Source organism: Pezoporus flaviventris, unplaced genomic scaffold, assembly GCF_033815535.1.
Source record: "Pezoporus flaviventris isolate CSIRO_AGI_PZ_B2104156 unplaced genomic scaffold, CSIRO_AGI_Pfla_v1 ptg000047l, whole genome shotgun sequence".
In the NCBI taxonomy this organism is placed as follows: Eukaryota; Metazoa; Chordata; class Aves; order Psittaciformes; family Psittacidae; genus Pezoporus; species Pezoporus flaviventris.
Window position 1 is genome coordinate 12,024,219 of NW_026892595.1, and position 21,515 is coordinate 12,045,733.

The 21,515-nt window shown below is 37.0% G+C and overlaps 1 protein-coding gene across 1 annotated transcript in view; it reads right to left on the bottom strand.

Moving 5' to 3' along the window:
- Positions 1-893: 893 nt before the first annotated feature.
- Positions 894-21,515, bottom strand: part of MALRD1 (MAM and LDL receptor class A domain containing 1) — a 246,978-nt gene continuing 226,356 nt past the window's right edge. Inside the window, exons 37-41 of the mRNA XM_061468304.1 lie at positions 13,052-13,134; positions 12,872-12,962; positions 3,475-3,550; positions 1,909-1,965; positions 894-1,185 (exon numbers count right to left, since the gene is read on the bottom strand). Of these exons, the coding sequence (XP_061324288.1) occupies positions 1,057-1,185; positions 1,909-1,965; positions 3,475-3,550; positions 12,872-12,962; positions 13,052-13,134 (436 nt within the window). The 3' untranslated portion in view covers positions 894-1,056. The remainder of the gene's footprint in view (positions 1,186-1,908; positions 1,966-3,474; positions 3,551-12,871; positions 12,963-13,051; positions 13,135-21,515) is intronic.

A 21,515-nucleotide genomic window follows, 5' to 3' on the forward strand; every position in this document is an offset into this window, starting at 1 on the left:
TTTGAAGGTACTGCCTACTATCCAGATGTCTGGGTTTATGACATTAGTAGGAGTTTAGTAACTTTGCAACTTGCCGATGGATTTAAAATTAAGCAGGCTTTAGAAATACAGTAAGGGAGGAAAACACAAGCACAGCAGAATCACTTAAGACTTCAAGCTAAAAATGACCACCATATAATTCAAGTGGGCATTATGGAAGATGACATATTGTCAGGTCATTTAAAGTGTAAACACAAGCTATTCCTGGTATCACAGAGGATGACACCCTAAATCAGGAGGAAATCCAGAATCACCACCCCCAAAATCTTTCTTATTTAGGCATAAGAAAGGGATGACACAAATTTCAGCTCTGTGGGAGACCAAGCTATTTGGCAAAAATACAGTTTCCTGAACATGCTAATTTCCACCCTCTGTCAACCACTAAGCTAATCAATAGTGCTGTGGTAAGCACTGTAGAGCTGACCAGAAGGGAATTTGGTCAGATATGGATATCAAGGTTAATAATAAACATATTTTTTAAAACTAAGTATACATACCAGTATGTCACATTGATGAATCACATGCTGAGTTGATACGCAAATGCATGATTCATGACCATCTTTGATTCAGCTCAGCATGTTTCTAATTAAGCAAAGACTTTTCTTTTGCTTCTGCCCCTTGAAACACTAAAATGGTCATTAAAAATGCGTTTCCAGTGCAAAACTACAGAAATATTTAAGTCATACTTTCTCAAATAATAGACATACAATTATGATTCCCAAACCTCAAGAATCTGGATTTGATTAAATATTTTATTAACATACTGGAATTTGAACTGTATGAATGTAAAATGAATTCATAGTTATAGTTATGAATCTCTTTCTGCACCAACAGAAATGACAGAAGACTATATATATATATGTTTTACATATGTATGGATTCCATTTTTAATATGGCTACTTTCTGAGCATAATTATTTTAATAAAAGAATTATTCTGTGAAGACATATTAATTCATATTGCAAACACTATAATATCATGACATTTCAGATTTTAGTACAAATCTTCAGGCAAAGAGTTACAAGCAATATTGATCATGGTTTATGTCTGTTTTCATGGAACTGCATAATTTCTCCACATCTTCTGATTCTTCACCATAGAGAGGATTTGGAAAAGAATTAGCATTCGCATCTCCATTAAATGGATACTAAAAGGAAAAATATAGAATGAAATGTAAAAATGAAGTCATTTAATTAATTCGTTAGAATGGTCATATGAATGGCTGTAGATTCATTACAGAAATAACATATGATGTTAAGTTCAAAGAAAGCTATAAAATCTCTAAACCTTTTAGACCAGATTTTCAGCTGATAAATATTAACATGGCTCCCCTGAATCCTTTACCTGCCACTTATACCTGATCAAGTCATTTAAACCTTCTTTTACATTTGTTCTCACTTGTCTCCAAAGCTCTTTCTCTTACATTTACAGTAGCATTTGGAGAGAATCTGTGCACAATGGTGTAATTGCAGTGGGTCACTTATTTTGGTACATGGTATTGAAAATTTAAATGACCGGTTCTAATTTTCTGGAATGAGGAATGTATAAGAAAAGGAACACAATGAATTCTTCATGTAAGGACTTCAGTAGTTTGAAACATTCTTCAGCATCTTCCTTACTGGAAAGTGTTGAACTACTGTATAGTATAACAAGTAGCTGCAGTAAGCAACATTAATGAAATTACTTTTATGGAGTCTCTGTCAGCCAATCCAACCCTGGTCAACTTTCTCATATTTCCACAGGTGCTAACATTATGAGTAGCAATATACCACTGACTTTAAGTGCCTTTTTACCTTTTCCTCTGCAAATGTATTTCATTTAATAGTCCAGCACATGTGCTGCTTTAGAAGATAAATGTCTTATTACATACCTCATGCCATGGAGAAACACTAATTTGAACAGTGGGTGAGGTGGCATACCCAGGAGACTATAAAAAGAAAAAAACTGCTTTAGAATATTTTTAGTGAGCTGCAAATAATATTATGAAAATAACCTTCCATGTGGCTGTCTGAGTAACACACTCTGGATTCAAAATATGAGGCAATTACAGGCGAGTGTGTGGCAGTGTTAAGCCTGCATGGTTTCAGTATTCAGAAAGGTCTGGGGAGAACTGTTCTTTCTTTTAAAAACTTACAGATGACCACAAGTGAGTAACTTGTGTATACTCAGCTGGAGAGCTGGTGTTTGTGTTTTACCGTTTCTTTTGACTGGTGATGCACCCTTCAGATTTAAAGCCAATCAGACTCAGTGAAAACTCATAACTCTTGCTTTCCCCTTTAAAGGAAGAATTAGTGAAAACACATATTTTCCCAATCTTCATGGAAATAGAGGAAAATCTGGTATAGCACTGAACTTCAATCACAATGCTTGGGCTGTCTTCTGTGAAAATGTCTCTCCTGACACTGTGTTTCTGTTTTTCAAGTTGCTTTTAAATGAAGCCTGTCAGGAATCTATTTCAATTAAAATAAAAATGTCCTGATAAATTAGACATGATTGTGATGGGAATGTTTCCAACTTGGAGCTCTCCCAGACCCCAACCTGTAAGTAAATCAATTTGATCTAATGTCTCTAAAATCAGGTGTAAGGAACTTTTTAGAGAAAGTAAATGGCATGTCATAGTTAATCCTATTCAAAGCTGCAGTAGAATCTTATATTACTGACTGTGGAAAGGAAAAGGAAGTTTTATTTTCTGTTTTAAACGAAGCCTAGTCCTTTCAATGTTTAGAAGGGTAGTATCAAAATAGGGAAGGAAGGATGCTTCAAATATTTTTTACTTTTTTTTTTTTCTCCTTTTAATTCCAAGATGATTTGTCTGTGTTATTTTCAACGATAAATCAAATAACAGAGGTAGCTGCAATGGCACTAGGGAAATGTGTGACCATGCATTTCTTTAGTGTCAAGGTGAATTTTACAGTGATGCACATTTAAGGTATTGGGAAGTATTCTAAACTATTTTATTAATGTTGAGTGTGTGTGCAAAGGCAACTTGGGTACTGAATCACACATTTTGTGGTTTTTGCTGGTGGCGCTGATTTTTTTGGTTTGGTTTTTTTGTTCGTTTGTTTTCTTTGTTTCTTTAGTTGTTTTGTTGGTTCCCCTGCCCGCCCCGAATTAAGAGACAAGTCCCAGTGAGCTTTTTCTTCTGTATGTCTGGCTAAATATTTCATTCAAACTTCTTTTTTCTTTTTCTAATTTAGAAGCCCACAGTCAGTATTAGTTACAAACATGATGATGTTCTCAAAACTGAGCTGATTTCAAATCTGCCTATGTTGTGAAAACGCACTGGAACCAATCTGAGTGCTGCAGCAATTTTTACTTCTTACTTCTTTTAGTAGCATTCAGTGAGGGAATACACAGTTTGTTTTAATGGAAAATTTATCTGAGAACTACAGCCTCTCATTTCTCTGAATGTATAGAAGCAGCTTTTGCTACTTACCCTTACTTTCCCAGATGAACTAAGGTCTTCATACAATGGGTTGGCAAATGAAGCATTAGTGATTTCCTTCTGCTTCCTTGAAAAGTCAAGCAAACAACAAAACCACCCACAATATCACACAGGTTGTCAAAGAACCAAACAGTTCAGGTTGAAAAGACTTAAGTCAAAAAATATACATGTCTAAATACTTCTCTCACTTAGCTTTATTGAAATGAATGCAATTAAACTGATGTTCTGAGTAAGTCACATGCAGGTTAAAATAATCACTTTTCATTTGTAGCTGCTAAACATATACATGTTTTTGGATATGTATAGATTTATTGTTCATCAGTGAGAGCCATAGGTGAGGTACACTGCATGATTTCTTTTGCAAAGAACTAAAACCAGAATGGTTGCTTAGGAGGAAGGCACAGGTAGGCTACAGAACACCTTATAAGTTAAATCAGTGCAAGAACCTACGTTTGGGGTTTAGTCTAAGACAGACCTGGGACCTTGAAATATTTCACAACAGTCTGCCAGAAAGTAATTCCTTCTAATGCCAGTCTCATCATTCAGTTTGATTACCTGACGCAGGAATATGGAGATCTAAATATTTGAACCTGTTAATTTGTTCATTTGATCTTAACCGTAAAAAATCATTATATTCTGATGCTTTTAGTTAGTTTAATGAAGATATAATACATTAAGTTATTTATACACCTCCTAAGTGTGTATTTGAGTACTAATCCTCCTGAATGAAGTACACAAAATATACTTAGAATTGATTTTTTTACTCTACAATCTCACCATGACTCACAAAACCTGAAGCTCACAAAACCTGAAGCTCACAAAACCTGAGGCCAGAAGCAAAATCAGATACAAAATTTTCAAGGAACATGGCTCTGCTTCTAAACTAGTGCCCAGAGGGCCAGATTGGTGTGCTTTAATTTTGGTGTGTCCTTTAGATATCGCAAACCAGCTGTATGTCTTAATATGGCCATTAAGCATGATACAGAATTAAGCACATCTATTCTGTTTACAGTCAGTGAAGATACTTCCAAAGGGTGACACAAGTCGCACAATTCACAGTGGGAGCCACCTTTACTGTGACAATAAGAAATTACAAGGGAAGCGTCTGATTCTCCTCTATCTTGTTCTCCCCCGTTGAACTTAAGCAGTTTGTGCAAGAGATATATTGCTTATATTGACAAGAACACACTGAGTACTTAGGTGTGTCCTGAGGGCAGGAAGGATACTAAGCACAGATCTTCAGATATCCTCACAGAGGATAACTAACCAGCAGGATACTGCGCCAAACTGTGGGCACCAAAAAGAGCACTGATGGTTGAGTTCTTCAATAGCGTGTCTGTGGTTGCTATGTTTAGTGCTGAAACCAGTCCTTTCTATGTGTGTGAGGTTTCACCAAGCATGAAAATTGCTCAGGTTTAGGATATTTCAGGTGTCCCTTCACTTTAGGTCTGAATCATGAAACAACGTACGTATTTGGGCACCTAATCCTAGGGACTATAGGATATGGGCATTGGATGAATTTATATATGAATTATTGGATGAACCAGATTTAGGTGGTGAGTGTGCTTTCTTTTTTCCTGTTCATAAGAATGTTTTTGACAAAGCAGGGCTTTGGGAGTCACCTTGAACATGTTGCTTTACATGTAACATACGTGTTACCCTTATATACACAAAGATGCAATAGATACCAATAACTATCTTTGAAAATTACTAAAATATTTTTGAATTACTTAAAAGTCATCAAAGAATAAACAAGTAAAAATGTAATCACGTTTACACAAGAGCTATAATCCGTCAAGTGGATGAGGTGGTAATTGCTTGGGAACTGAGATGACGTATTCCCATTACTTTATATTTTGTGCATACACCTTTACATACATGTAAAGACAATATATTCAATCTTTAGGTAATTAGAAATGTGAATCTTTCCTTATTAAAGCAAAACAATGATATGTCCACTCCAGTACTCTGTCACCAATACAAATACTGCTGAGGAAAGCGTTAAAGTGCAGTATCAGTCAGTGAGGTGAGTGTTGCCATCTGGTCATCATTTTACACCCAAATTTTAAACTGCTTGATCAAGCAGTTTAACTAAATGTATTGCAGTGGCCTGAGTTAAGTTCATTCTTGCAGTGCTTGCTATTATTTGACGTAAGTGAAACATTGCCCTGATAGAAAATGATAGCTTATTGCTACAGTATAGAGCAATATGCCTATTGAAGGTCTCAATATGGGGAGAAAGTTAGAAAGTTATATATGTGTTACTACTGTACAGTAAGGGCAATTAGTTCATCACTCACAGGAATTATGGTCCAGAATAATCAATCACTATGAAATGTTTATAAAACTCATTTATGAGGAAACCCCATAAATTGCAAGTTCAGAAGACTGTACAACACAGGCTTAAAAATGCTGAGCATAACATGGCTTAGGGAGAAAAAACCTCAAACGTGTGGGTAAGGCAGCTCAGAGAGAACTGGATTTTCTAACATACCCAGAAATACCACAGTAGGAAAGGAGAAGATTAATCATTTTGGGATTAGGTCACATGGGTCATAGCTTTGCTAAACTCATCTGCATTCCTTACTAGCAAAAACTAATGCCTTGTCATAGGTTTCTCTTCTATAGCTTCACAGAGATAGGAGAAAGCTTTATGCTCTACAAAATACCTGACAGTGTATAAAGGCACTCCTGAGTAACATCATGCTATTTAATGGAAAATCAAAGTATCTAGATTTCATTTGTTTGGAAGCAATAGCTCAGAATGTTGTACATTTCAATGTACCTTTCAATGAAATATACAATATTTCTTTTAGATAGTATTCAAATTTGTGGGAAATACAGTAATAGAAGAATTTTTACCATCAGGTCCACAACAACAATGATGAAAGAGGACCAAAGTTTTAATTACAATTAAGCTACTAAAAGGAGTAAATGGGTTAAAACTTAAACAAGGGAGCTTTAGGTTGGATATAAGGAAGAAATTGTTTACTGTGAGAGTGGTGAGGCACTTGAGCAGGTTGCCCAAGGAAGTTGTGAATGGTCTATCCCTGGCAGTGTTCAAGGCCAGGGCTTTGAGCAAGTGGTCTAGTTGAAGATGATATTAAGGTCCTTTCCAATCCAAACCATTCTATGATTCTATAATCCTTTACAAGAATTCTTTATAGAAGTTCTAAATCTTCTGTTCTAAACAGAAACTATAACTCCAGATACCGATTTGCAAAGCATTTAAAAAACCTTTCAAACTAAATTTAGTTTTGCAGAAGTAGGCTGTATTTGGCACATTCCACAGGGGAAATGGGAAGCATCATGCAAGGAGGGCAGTTTTTTGAAAAGCTGCATTTAGAATCATCTCCATGTCATTTGGATACTTGATTAGGCTGTTGACACGTTATCTGCGCTTCCTGGGTCTCTACTTCATGCCTGTTAAGTCACTTTAGAAAACTGTATTTTTTAAAAAACTCCCCAGTCCTTTGCATCTGTTGGTGATCTGGAAGGATACAGATGGAGTGATTTGCTCTGCTCCAGCGTGTCACTGCCTGCTTCTTTGAAAACTTTCCTACGTGTGGCAGTTGTGAGATGTACATTTCAGAAAAACTGAAGACTTCTGGCTATATCACTGGGTTTCATCCCTCAGGAAAAAGATATTCTACAGAAGAAGGAATTGCTTTGGATACCAGCGCATTAGACTGCTCCCAAACAACAGTTACCCCTGATGCTCCCTAGTTTTGTGTTGTTTTGGGTTTTTTTGTCTCGCAAAACTCCACCTTTTTCTCTCATTCTACAAGAAGAGTATCTATCTGCAATCCAGCTCACAAGCTGAAAATCATTCAATAAATGTCATTCTATTGTCACACTGATTATCACTTTGGAATATAGGAACAGAGGCATAGCCAGTGATGAGCCCTGTCAGACCTTCAGATCCACTTGGAGAGCCTCCCCTGGAATTTCTCCACACCAGACCTCCAGAAGGGTATGGTCTAATTGGAGAAAGTCCTGGCAACAGCAACTGGTATCATTGCGATTGTAAAAAACCTTAACCATGGAGAAAGGTAAAGAACACTGAGCCTGTTTAATCTAATAAAAACAGCCTGTAAGGAGGCATAACAACTGCCTTCAAGTACAAAACAAGCTTTTTGCAACAAGAAAGGGAATGATCTGTTCTTGCCCATGGTGAATAGGAATGAACTTAGATTCTAAACAGGGATATCAGCAATTAGGAAAAAAAACTTTGTAACAGTAAACTTTCTTTCTAGATAAGGTGTCAAGATTGGCTGAGAATGCCGCCAAATTCATGTTGATAAGATCTTTAAGTGCAAATCCAGAAGTAATACAATTGAGCCTGTCCTGTGTCAGGATGAAAAATGGCCTTTGTGATTCCCATTTTCCCTTGATTTTCTATCATTTTAAAATATTTTCTCAGTGCACCTCAGTTTTTCACTCTGTTGCCTGTGTGGTAAGACACATTATTGATGTGCTTTGGAAAAATTAATGTTCTGTGTTTGTTATGACTGACAGGACTGATAATAGCTGTGGTACAGCTGATGGCACAGATCAAGAACAGGAAAGGAACAAACTGAAAGGATTCAGGACGTTGACTGCTTTGAAGGCAATAGGAAATAATAATAGTTTAGCTGGGTGGAAAGTCAGTCACTTTTCACATTCTCACTTTTTAAAGTAAAATGAAGCATGAGAAGGCAGCTGCAATAAAATGGAAGCTAAACTGAAGCTTTATTTCTATTTGGTCAATAAGGACAGATGTCACTGAAGGAGTGGAGTAACTGGCAGCTTTCCCTTCTGGACTAGAAAACATCATCTCTGGAGCAAGAACAGGAATGTGAGAAATTTATAAGCTTCCTCTCATTTGAGGTTTCTAGACAAAAGTTTCACATATCCCCAGCTGGTAGTTGGGAAGTAGCTTGTATATCTGAATGCCGTCATGGTAATGAAGCACACTGCTTCCAAGCCATGTGATTGGCTGGTTTTGTCCTGTAGGAAATGAACTTACATGATGACTTCCAGTAACTTCTACTTGGGCACTGAAGAGTTTAAAGTCTGTGGATCAGAGATGAAATTCTGACAAAGGAAGGAGAAGAAGGAGGAAGCAAAGAGGAAGCAGGACATTCTTTCTGGATTGAAAGGAGGGGTTAAGGCACTATCGATCTTTCCAGTGAAGAAAGAGAGCAACAAACGTAACTCTCAGATCCTCAACGGTGTTAGTGACAACTTTTTAGCCAGCAATTGTCTAAGGGGTCACCAGGCTACTCCTACTGTTTGCTACCTAGCTTTCTGGTGAAAAAATTTGTTCTATTGGAAACTGAAAACTTTCCCTAAGCTCTTGCGCACACTCTTCTGCTATTTCCACTGAGGTGTCGATGGGTCTGGATTCCATTTTAAAACGCTCTGGGAGCTAGCACCTACTATTTTTAATGTGCCTCTGGAGAACCATCTGTCAATGCGTGCATGTGTGGTCCTATATCAGCAAAGAGAAAGAAGACATTACTACTATCAGAAAAGTTTATTAAAAGGCCATAAATACAGGCTCAAGTGTATGAAAGATTCCCTGTGAAACAATGGCCAAGCAGGCCTAGAATGCCTCTAGTGCCTAATGACTTTAAGAAAACAATGTATCCCAGGGAGACTAAAAACAGATACAAGCCTTTGAAGTGAAAAGGAATCGTAGGAAAGTATCATTTGTTTGCACAGTTAAATTCATCTAGCTCATCAAATCCCCTTAAAAAAAATCAGAGTAAAATTTCATGCCTCTGTGTGGTGCTGTCACATTGTAAATTTTACAGATTCATGCAAACACAAGTCACTTCTTATTCTAATGTTTCATCTTAAAGAACCAAACTTCATTATGATAATATTGGTTTTATTCTGACTACTCACTTCTTATTGCTGATTAAACAGTTAAGGAAAAACTTGCCTCAATTTACTACTGCTGTGATTTCTGTTTAACAAATAATGCTAGGCACTCAGTATTTGAAGAAGGAGAGACAAATGGCCTGGTTGAGCTTATCTTCTCAAATTCAAAGTTTCAGATTTCATCATTTTCACAATTCCACAATCAATTTGTCATTTAATAGCTAGATTATTTTTTGATAAGATGCTATAAAATGCATTTTTAACTCACATGTTAAGTCAATTGTGATTAAAAACAGTAAAAAATGAAAATAAAAGTGTTTATTCTATACCATGGGCAAAATGATTTGACAGTCTTTGTCAGTTCCTATTGGCAAAACCTGGAACCACAGAAATTTCTATCATCATAACAACTTTTTGGCAGCTCCAGTGAAAACAATCAAGACCAGAATGATCTTTGCTCTGTAAGTTATCTAACTCTGTTTCACAGCTCTGATTCTCTTCATGTCAGGGCTGTAATATTTTCTTACTACATAGTAAGATCCTCATTCATCCCTGTTTTATTACATACATAATAGGGCACTTAAGTATTTGGCATCCTATTGCAATAAGGTAACTTTTCATGTATAAAAAAGACTTTTTTATTTTTTTTTAGTGTATATAATTACAGGAAAAGAAAAAATATTTCTTGAACTTAGATATGTGAGTAAAAGAGAGGTGGATGGCAGCATAATAACCCTTAAGTAACCCCATGAAAGAAAAAAGGTAAAAGGGAGTGTTTAGAGCAAAGAAGTAGCATAAGGGAAAATAATATTTTTTTATTAAAACATCATCAAACTTGAGAAAAAACATTAGACTTTTTTAAAATATTATTTGAAATTACAAAAAAAAAAAAATCAAGAAGCTCTTACAATACAGCTAATCCTGCATTTCTGAGGTGCCTTTCCATATGTGTACCTTTGCAGGTTGTATAAATGTGAATGAATAAAGTCTTAAAGCCCTTATAAACTAAGATAAGGAGATGCTGTCATTTCCATTTTACAGAAGAAGAAGGAGACAAAAAGAAATTAGGTGAAGCTATGGACTCAATTAACAGTAGCATAACCTTCAACATTCTGCTTCTGCGCTCATGTGACACCTCTACCTGTCAAGGGTAGCATGCAGTGTTAGGAGACATGTCAGCAGCAATTATGTCAGGACAGGAGTCAGCACAATTTAGTAGATAGTTTGGCAGATAGGAATATCCCCAAAGAGAAAAAAGTCTATAGCAGAGCAAAAGTTTAAAGGTAAAGAGACAGCTTTGAAGATGAATTCTGGAGAAGAAAATGAGGGATGAGGGATATCTAACATCATGAAAATGGACAAGGCAATGCACAACAGGATTTGCTGAAGGGGAGGAAGGGATGTGGTAGGTATTTACTGGCAGGGAAGGATCTGGCAAAGTCAAGAGATGGGCAGAGAAGAAATGGAAGTGTTAGAGCAAAATAAGAAAAAGAGGGAAATAAAATCTTAGGGAGGACAGAGGAAGCAGAGATTATTAGAGGGATTACAGGAAGGGCTAGGAAATATATCTGTGAAATAATAAACAGGCAGTCTAAGGCACTTGAAATAAATCTTGAAGTAAACTTTCACCAATTTAGCTGATTTCTTTTTCCTTTACTGAGGATGCACTTTATGCAGTAGGATGTCAGAAGATAATTCAGTTGCTGTTTGCACAGTGCTAAGAGCAAGCACAGTACTTGAAAGAAGAAATACAAATCTGGAAAAAAAATATCACCAGCTAGAGGACTCATTCACCACTGGCAAGACAGATCCTTTAACCGCAATCCAAGAGGTCTGTACCAGAGTGATCCTAGTGCAAGATGACAGTATTAGGGGGGATGGGTGGAAGGAACATATAAGGTGACATTGGTGATACATATCTAAAGGACGACTGATTAAGATGGCTATTACAAGATTAATACAGAAAGATCGTGAGTGTGTCTGTAGTAACTAAAGAAGAGGAGATAAAAGCTATGATTCTGTAGCCTCGCAACTTGTATTTTTTCTAATCTATTTAAGCTTTCTATGAAAACCCCAATATATTAAAGCAGAAAAAAATCCACTTTTATTCCATTCACTTGTCACAGGGAAAAAGAAAGTTCTCAGATGTGTGTAAATATTGACATACTTAGGGAAAAAATGTTCCACCAGGAGCATGTGGTGCTCAGTAGCTTCAGGCAAAGTGGTAAATATACCTGTAAGAAACTAATTTGGCATCAGAGGTTTCAGAAAACCACTTGTCACCAAACTGGAGAGGCACAGATTTGACAGATGTACCACGCAGTGGATAAGGAATTGGCTGAATCACACATTCAAAGAGTTGTCATCAATGGCTAAAGGTCTAAGTGGAGACCAGCGACAAGTGATGTTCTTCAGGTTGACCGGAACCTGACAGGTTCCTCAGGTTCCAGTATTGGGACTGGTGCTGTTTAACATATTTTTGGTGACATGGACAGTGGGATTGAGTCAGCAAGTTTGCCGACAACTCCAAGCTGTGTGGTTAAGTCAACATGCTGAAGGGAAGAGATGTCATCCAGAGTGACTTTGACAGGCTTGAGAGGTGGGCCTGTGCCAACCTCATGAAGGCCAACTGCAAGGTCCTGCACCTGGGTAGGGACAATCTCAAGAAAAAAGACAGGCTGGGAGGAAAATGGATTGAAAGCAGCTCTGAGGAGAAAGAACTGGGGGTGTTGGTTGGTGAGAAGATCAGCATGAGCCGACAGTGTGGGCTTTTAGCCCAGAAAGCCAGGCATATGCTCAGCTGCATTAAAAAGACTATGGCCAGCAGGTCAAGGGGGAGATTCTCCCTCTCTGCTCTGCTCTCGTGAGACCCCACCTGGAATACTGTGTTCAGCTTGTGTCACTACAAGTGCCTGCAATGACAGGCCAAGGGGGGATGGCCTTAAACTGAAAGAGGGTAGATTTAGATTAGAAATTCTTTACTGTGAGTGTGCTGAGTCACTGTCACAGGTTGCCCATGGAAGTTGTGGCTGCCCCATCCCTGGCAGTGTTCAAGGCCAGGGGCTTTGAGCTGGATGGGGCTTTGAGCAACCTGATGTAGTGGAAGGTTGTAGTGGCAGGGTTTTGTAACTAGATGATCTTTAAGGTCCCTTCCAACCCAAACTCTGCTATGATTCTGTGATTCTTTAAATACCTCCCATTTTTCATATTTAACCATCGTATACAAAAATCAGGGCTACTGTATTTAAGGTGGATGAATTATGAATTTCTAAATTTAAGAATAACCAAACAATGTTGCAATGAAAACATTCTAAGCAGTCAAATGATAACTTATTGCTTCCAGACTGGGGTTCACTAAGGTCAGCTTCTGTTGCAATGCTAGGTTTTATGCCTAGTGTTGCATATGAAGGCAAACAGACTGCGGGGAGATTTAAAAGTTGAAACCAATGAGACAGGGCAGTTAGCCATTGCTTTGTGCCACATTTGTGTCTGCTTTATGCAAAATAAAAGTTTCACTTACATTTCTGGCACTTTCTTCTTCTTAAAGAAATACAAGGCAGCAGCTGTAATTTTAATCAGCAAGAAACCAATACCCAACCCAATCCAAATATCTGTAAAATCAGAGAAATCAAAGACAGAAATAAGTACAATGAAACAGCCAAAGAATGAATTGAAAGATATTTCTTTCTTACAGACCCACCATTTTGAAGGAGACTTGAAGTTGGAGGCTGAAGAGGCTTAGCACTTTTGTGGCAACGGTTTCCTTTCCATTCTTTTTCACATCTGTGAATAAAACAACAGTTTTTGAAAAGGGGAGAAGCAAAGAATGTAAACACTGACAAGCACACAAGAAATGCAAATCCTTTTGAACACTTTTGCCAGGGACTAAAGATCACCCAAGAATCACAAACAGCAGCATCAAATTTAATAGAATAAAATATAAGTGAGAAATACACAAACACACACACCAAAAAAAAAAAAGAAAAAAAGAAAAGAAAAAGAAAACGAAACAAAGTGCAAAGATTAGAATTGCATACCTTCTGCATGTGTCATCGTATTATTTCCCCACAGCAAAAGAAATCTAACTAATCTCCTTGTTATCCCCCACGTGAGGGTTAAACACGTTTCTGAGCTGAGGATCTGGGACCCTAATGTAGAGAAAGATACTTGAATAGAGATGAGAAAGATGTTTTGCTTCCCCACCTAATCAGTCTCTCCTGTTTTTCTGTTTTCTTTTTAAAATGATACGCCTTCAATAAATGCCTCTTCAAAACCAAGGCACTACATTTGAGCTAACAACTGCAGCCATGTCAAATTATTCTACATTTTGTGTTTGGTTCAAATCCAAGCTTGATTTGAAGTAACAAAAAATGCAACCAATCTGACACAAACTTTGATTTTTAGTTTACATTTGTTGCTTAACACTTAATCGCAATCACCAAATAAGTGTATATTATTTCTCACTTTAATTTGCCTGAATTTAGTTTTTTGATGTGCTTCATCAGAATGAAGGACCCCCAGGCAAGGGTAGGCTGCCTCTGCTGAGACAGGTGAGTCTACCCCAGGGCTTCTCAAAGTGGCTGTAGGCATCTACATTTACAAACCCTAAATGATGACTACTGTAAGGGGTTGTTAAGAGATAGCTACATATAGACATCTAAATTTCAGGCTCCCCACCTGATGAGCTGAACCCTACCCTGAGTGTCACATTGGAATGACTTCTACCAACATTTCAATTATCTGCATGGCTGGTGGTTTATGAGCTTCATAAATTTTCAACATTTTTTAAAAAAAGAAACATCAGAAAGAAGTGATGGTAGTAATCCAGTTTCAGTCCTACTAATGTCAAATGAATAGGAAATCAATTTTACTTTTTATGATTTCTCTCTTTAGTTTCACAAACTATTAATGTGGGGTGAATTGTGTATTGAGTTTTCTTCTCATTGTAGCATCAACATTTTTATCATAGTCACCAATTTTTATAAAGTAATTTCTAGTTTGTAATTGTGGTTTCCTCTCCTGCCCTTAAATGTATAATACAGAATATCACATATACACAATTCAATCTTTATATTCAGGGTATTTTATTGGAATGTGTGAGAAAGAACTGCATGTTGTTTGTCATGACTTAGCACGCGATATTGCCTATGTGCATCATCCTGGCAGATTCATACTCAGTTAACTGTGGCACTCTGGAGGGAGAGGAGTATTACTTTTTCCCAGAAAATGACTGAGCATGGTAGATGTAGGAAGAGAAAGGGTAGGATTATAGGAACAGCAAGTACCTGTCTGCAGCCTCAGTGAAATTTAAGAGAATCCTGAAAGGATCAGGGCATGTTGGAAAGCAGATCTATACCCCAGTCTCAGACATGACAAGAGGAAGGTGACTTCACTCAAGAGCAGAAGTAGCTGATGTGGGATTTGTTGCAACTCTGCAGACCACTGAAAAATTGTGGGCAGAGATCATGGCAGGAGGAAAGTACTGGCCCTATTTGAACACAGTGTGCAGAGAGATTTATTTAACCTTTAAATTGTTTTACTCCACAGACCTGAGTTTTCTTTGGTTAAAGGTTTACCTTGTTCAAGGTTAGTAATTGGTATATTAATGAATCCCAGCTTTAGAGACTGGAGGCAGTAGCATATTCCAACACGCTCATTTTAAAGATAAAGTAGCGCAATTTAAGCTGACAGCTCTGGCTGAGCTGGAGACCCATTGTATTCAGTGATTGAAGATACCTGGTCCCTTCAGTCCTCCTTTTTCTTTGGCATACTACAAAAAAACCCTTGTTATTCATAAGCTGTTCTTTTATGCAGACTGAGGATTTTATACAAAAGTCAAATTGCAGTTGGGCTCATACCAAGCCCTGTGGATCAATGTAGAAACATTGCAGTCTGATGGTAATCACCCATCAAAATAATTTTCTGATTGCTCTTGATTGTATAATTTCTTTTCACCCCATTTGCACATTTTTTGTTGAGCTGGATATGCTTTTAACCAAAATTGCCCTCTTTCTTGTCACTGCAGAGCTTACTTAACTGTAAAAGAAAGAATAAGAAAACAGATTTGCAGCTGTGCGCAAGCACTAGTCATACACAGCGAGAGAGGTGCCATCTGCTGCTCTGGAACCATTGGGGCATAGATCGCCTCGGGGCTGCAAAGAAGTAGTTCTCATAAAGCAAATGTGTGTACTGGTAAAAGTGTAGCAAAGTCCTACTCCCCAGAAATAACTATACATATCTTCATATGCTATGTTTCCATTTATTGATGAATTATTTCCACATATTCATGCTGTGTTTAAATTATGGATAAAAAAGTTATGCACCTTTTAGTCGTACAGATAACTAGTTTGTCTTCTTATACGTACATACATACAGGTTTTATAATCAACTACTAACTCCCTCAGGCTGGCCATTTATTCACTTCCAAATCTCTGAATATCAACAGTATTGTTTTATGCTACATGACACACACCACTTAGGAATCTGTTGTAAAGAGATAAAAAATGGATTAAGACAGAGCAAAGATAGCATCTCTGAAACTTAGGGCAAGTGATTAGGACAAATTCAGAAACAAGTAAGTGTGAAAAAATATTTTAAAGCATGAAGTATGGGGACTGTTTATAGGGAGAGGAAGGAGGCAAAGCTAAAAAGATGAAGTTGGTAAAGACAACACAGCTAATTCTCGAAGACCAGGATGGAAAAGGAGTGCTAAACAACAAAAACTTGAAAAGTGAGTATATCAGTCAGTTAAGTACTCCCACTTGTATCTTCATACATTGATTTATTTGTCCATTTTTATCTCTGGCAGGGGAATTTAGCAATCATCCCTACCACTGAGGTAAAATACAAGACTATCAGAAAAATCTGGGTTATAATTTGGAGAGTCATTTAGCTCTTCCTAAGGTTTTGCTGTTCATTAGTTACAAATTGCTGTCTTCTCAAGTAAAAAAATAAAAGAACAAGAGAAAAAGCTTACAGCTAGCTAAGAAGCCTTCAGCTTTCAGTGAGGCTTAAAGTGAAGCATGGGAAAATTGTTCATTAATGTCTTTAGCTCTCAGATGATACAAGAGCTGCCTCTGGCTTTTACCGAAGCCAAGCATTTCTGTGCCCAGAATAGAGAGAAACTTGTCTTAAATATCAAAAACATTCTTGTTTTATAGATGTTGAAGAAGATTTTGATCCTTTTATATCTGTCTTCTGTAGAAACACGAGCTGGCTGCAGTGATAGTTGTGGTGGAGAAATCACTAACTTGGAAAAAGAGAATAGAATGAGGTTTTTAACTGAACTGGTATCTGTCAGTAACAGATTCGAGAAGACAAAAGTTCTAGGCTATTTATTTAAAATAAAATATATCTAATTCTAGACAAGCTACTCCAGTTATTTCACTCCATTGTAAAAAATCCTCATGGTCTTCTATAGGACATTTGAAAGTTTGGTAAGAAATACAGAAGATTTTACAGGTCTAAAAATGCTATGCCACTATATATAATTTTATATTAAACTAAATCCAAGAAATGTTGCAGGCCATAACCAACTAATCAAATTATTTTTGAAGCTAAACAAAACTTATACAACAAAAGAGAGAACCTATTGTCCTTAAAGTATGAGATAAACGTACCCACTTCTCTTAGTCTGACTCTTTGCAGCCTTCTACCTGTGCACTCCTTTGCAATTGTGTGAGGTTGGTGTTGAAATGATATTCTTTTCATCTAGTGACATTTCCCGTATACTGCACTCTGTCCAATGCATGTTGGACTAGGTGGTTCATAAGAAAACAGAAGTGTCACATCAAGGAATAAAATAAAAATATCGGAAAAAAAGGTGGGAAAGACAAGTTCCAAATGAAACATGGTATCAGTTCATAGTGCTTTTGAGAAAGTGGTTTTGGTTTTTTGATGGAAGATGTTTTCTTAGCTGTTTGCACTGAGGACGCAGAAGACATATTCTTGTGCTTTTGCAATCTCAGGAGTACAGTCTCAAGCCCAAGACTTGGTCCTTTGCCTGTTACTGCAAAACTATAAGCGTAATAATACCAGGCAGCTTTGCAGGAAATGAAATAAAACTTCACCTTTCTACTGTGCTTGACACATACAATTCTGAAGTGAGCTTTAATTACTCTAACAGCTCCAGGTAGGTCAGAGCAGCCTGTGGTATGCACCTGAGAGGTGCTCCAGTTAATGAAGGAGAACACTCTTAACTACCTACCAACTGCTGTGCATGGACTGTACTTACAGTGCCTTACATTCAGATGGCAAGCAGATGAGGTGCTTCTTCAAAGTTGCTATTAGCTTTTTCTCTGATGAGAGCAGCTGGGGGATACGCAAGTGCTGATGTGGTGGAAGGACCTTACAGAGTGTAGATCATCCATATCTTCTGGGCAATGTGTTAAATCTACATTAGCAGGGTAATGGGAATTTTGAAGAGCTTCCTTAATAATTCTTTCCTGCTATTTTATTTTTAAGACAGACAGTTCTGAATTTATCTTTTGAGCCGTGAGTCTGAAGTTTCACGTTATTTATGTACAATTAATTTTCTTGGACTGATTACATCTTAACTAATTAAAATTATTAATTTATTTAATTTAAATTTAATTTAATTTAATTATTTAATTTTAATTAAAATGCCACATTTTACATGCGTCTTAAACTTATCTGAAACACATAGATGGCCACTGCAACCCATTCAAACAGGAAGCTCCTCTTAGCTGAAACAGGAGGAGCAAGAGAGAAAGATGAAATAGCCCTTGAATACTTCCATCCCAGTGCACATACCAATCTCTCCTTCCTGACGAAATATCTTCTGCTATTAGCAAGTCCTTATGTGAAAGTCACCCTGGAAGGGAGAATGTTAACCCTCCAAATTTACTTCTAGGATTCCAACTCATTATTTCCTAATATAGATAATGGTAATGGAGAGGAATGAATTTAGCATTGCCTGTGTTGCTGTATTCAGTGCCTGCTGTTATGGCTCTTCTCACTCAGAACAAAAATAAAACCAGACAAGTTGTCTGTTGTTTTTGATGTTCATTCAAGACAGGTTTGATTTACACAATCATGTCTGGCTGATAGACTGCTGCATTTCAGAATATTAAAGCACATCTCTTTTTCTTATTTTTATTTGAAACATTTGTCATACAGAAAACCTAATCTCTATGTCAGTTGTACATTCAGAATAACCAACAGCCAGCTAGGTATTTATTATGCATGGTATTAGTAGTATGTAAAAATAGGCAGTAATATGTGGATGTTTGTAGTTATATTTTCCTGCGAGTATGACTCTACACTTTGTAGTGTACTTTACAGATTGTACTTATGAATCTGCCGCAATATACCAAGCCAGTATCTTCTAGGTGAACCCAGATTTGCCATTGCTGTGTTTATAATGCATTTGCTGTGTTTATAATGCATTTGCTATGTTTATAATACATTTTCTGTGCATATAATACATTACATAGAGGTCATTACACATGAGTGCTGACATTATTCAGGAGTTGTGCCATATCTAGTGAAGTGCAGGCTACTCCAGGAGCGCTGACAGAGGAGACAGGGGAAAAAAAAACAATAAACCCACACTTAGCTCCTTACAGAAAACAGAGAATTTACATCCATGTGTTATATCAGTGTAGAAAAAGTTTCTGTACCCCTTAGCCTTTGCAGTCAATGCTATGTGAAATAAGCTTCACTAGACACTAGAGGATGATGAATACAGCAACTCTTCATTGCATTATAGGGAAAAAGAAACCTCTACTTCTGCAATGTAGTTAGCCATTTGCACTCTAGTTATTATTAGCAATGGACTAAAAAAAAAAAATCATACTCTGATTAGTCTTTATTGCTGAATCAAAATATATAAAATTCCAGTACTGAATGTTGCATGAATGGTCTCTGGAGATACCATACTTATGATGTTTTTAGCCTCTTGCCTACTGAATGTAGCAGGAATTAGGATCCACATTATTCTGTTCGTGGTTAAGCTCACAGATGAGGGACAAGGAGAAACCTCTTTTGGAAAAGACAGGTGAAGCGGATGGTAACCTTGAATTGTCCAGAAGCTGTAGCATGTAAATAAGGACACATTAACTCACTGGGAGACAGATGTTGTGTGAAGCACTGTGTGCAGTTCTCATCATTCCTATTCAGGAAGATGAAACAAGACAGGGGAGGACTGCTAAGGATGAGCAGAAAAATAGAAAGTCTTTCTCACAAGAAGATTCCAAGAGTTCAGTTTGTTTAGTCTACTGAAAGAAAAGCTGAAAGGCATATGGCTTTTTTCTAGAAACGCTTTCGAGGATAAACAACAGAGGTATTGAGGGACTTTTTAGGGTAATGGAGGATATTGGCACAAGCACAAATGAGTATAAGCTAGCTATGAATAAATTTATGAGGTAATTTTTAGAAAGTATACAAACAGAGAAGCAAGGCTTTTATCCTTCCTGCATTTCTCTTAGCATGCTGCTTCAGAAGAGTCAGTTGGTGTCCTCCATACATGGTACCACATACTTCAAATATCCCCAGATGCTGGAAACTCCCAGTAGCACAGCAAGGTAGAGAGGAATATGCAAGCCAAGAATTCCCCATAATTAGTCAACTAACTAAACTTCTGAATAGAATTGTATAATTGTGACTGTGTGTGATAACAAGGGCCTAGATTTGAGGACCCAGATATAGCTTCTATTCTGAAAACTGCTAAAATTCATAACTGGCAAATATAAAGGGATCAGCATGAGACAGTAATATGAGGTATAAACAGATTCCAAATGAAACGTAAGTATTCTGAGAAAAGATCAGTGCTTCCTCATAGATTATTCAATGAAAGTAACTGCTCACTTTGTATAATAAAAGCATGCACTATGCATAAAGAATAAGACAGAAGGCATTAGAGATTACAATCTCTAATCTCTAGTGATTAAAATCATATAGAAGAGATGGAAAATATCAGATTTAATTTATATAGAAGATGAGTGGGAGCAGTTATGCTGAAATACAAAATGATGTAGGGTAAATGGAAGAAAAAATGTGTGTTTCTGTTTATCTTCTAGAATGTTCAATCAAACTGAAAGGAAATATATCTTAAACTAATAATAAAGAAGCTATTTGTCACACAGTGCTTAACTGACCTGGGGAAGTCCTTGCAATAACATGCTGAGAAGCCAAGAACTTAATGATATGTACTAGAAAGAGCTCCTTAACACAGAGAATAAAACTCTCTAGAGATTGCAGAGCTTAAAGTGCTAACTGATGGCAATTTGGAAGAAAATTTATTGACATCAGCATTTTCGACATGTGTCTTCTGGTTTCTTTTCTCCCAGCTTGTGCTGGGAGCTATTCAGCATGACACACTGTGATTACTCATTTCTCTTATAGCCACAATGAGAGGTTTTAATTACAGCCTGTGTTGAATAAGAAAAGGTAACTGTTAGAAAAAAGGACTCAGTCAGTATATCTAACTGATTTCTATATAGATATAGTGAAGTTATGCTGACCAGTTTTAAAGGTTTAGAGTGGGACTTTCTAACATTGACTACCTGAAAAGGTGGGTATCTAGGCAGTCTGGACAAGCTTACACTATGTGAAATAAAGAGACAAATTCTAGTCTGGGTGTTTTATCACTGATTATAACAATGTCATGATCACTAGTTCAGGTTATGTAGGTGCATTTAGCTGTTACGCAGCTAGGCAAGGGAACAACACCTTAATGCCTGCAGTTAAATGTTTAAACAGAAAACAAGCAGCGACTGATGTTCAGAGTAGGAGCATGAGGGTGAGCTTTGTATCATGGACAGCTTGTAAGTGACATACTGTTAGATCCAGGCAAACCATTTATTAAAGGGGGAAGGGTAAATACTATCTCTAGCTTGTCATTTTAAATAGAGATTATTGGAAAATTTCAGAGCAAATATTTCTTCACTGACATTGGTTGACACAAAAAAGCTCACATATTAAAGCTCGTATCAGTGAATTTGAATTAAAGAAATTCTGTCAGTGTGTGAAACCTGCCTTATCTGCCTGATTTCTTGTCTGGCTTCTTCCCTAAAAAACTTCAGAACTAACCCCAGATTTTGAAGTTACTCTGCTGAGAATTCCAGTGTTTTGAAAAACAAACCGTTTTATGGCTTTTCTAAAATTCTTCCTGTTTAAAATTGTTGTGATAGTCCAGTACATTA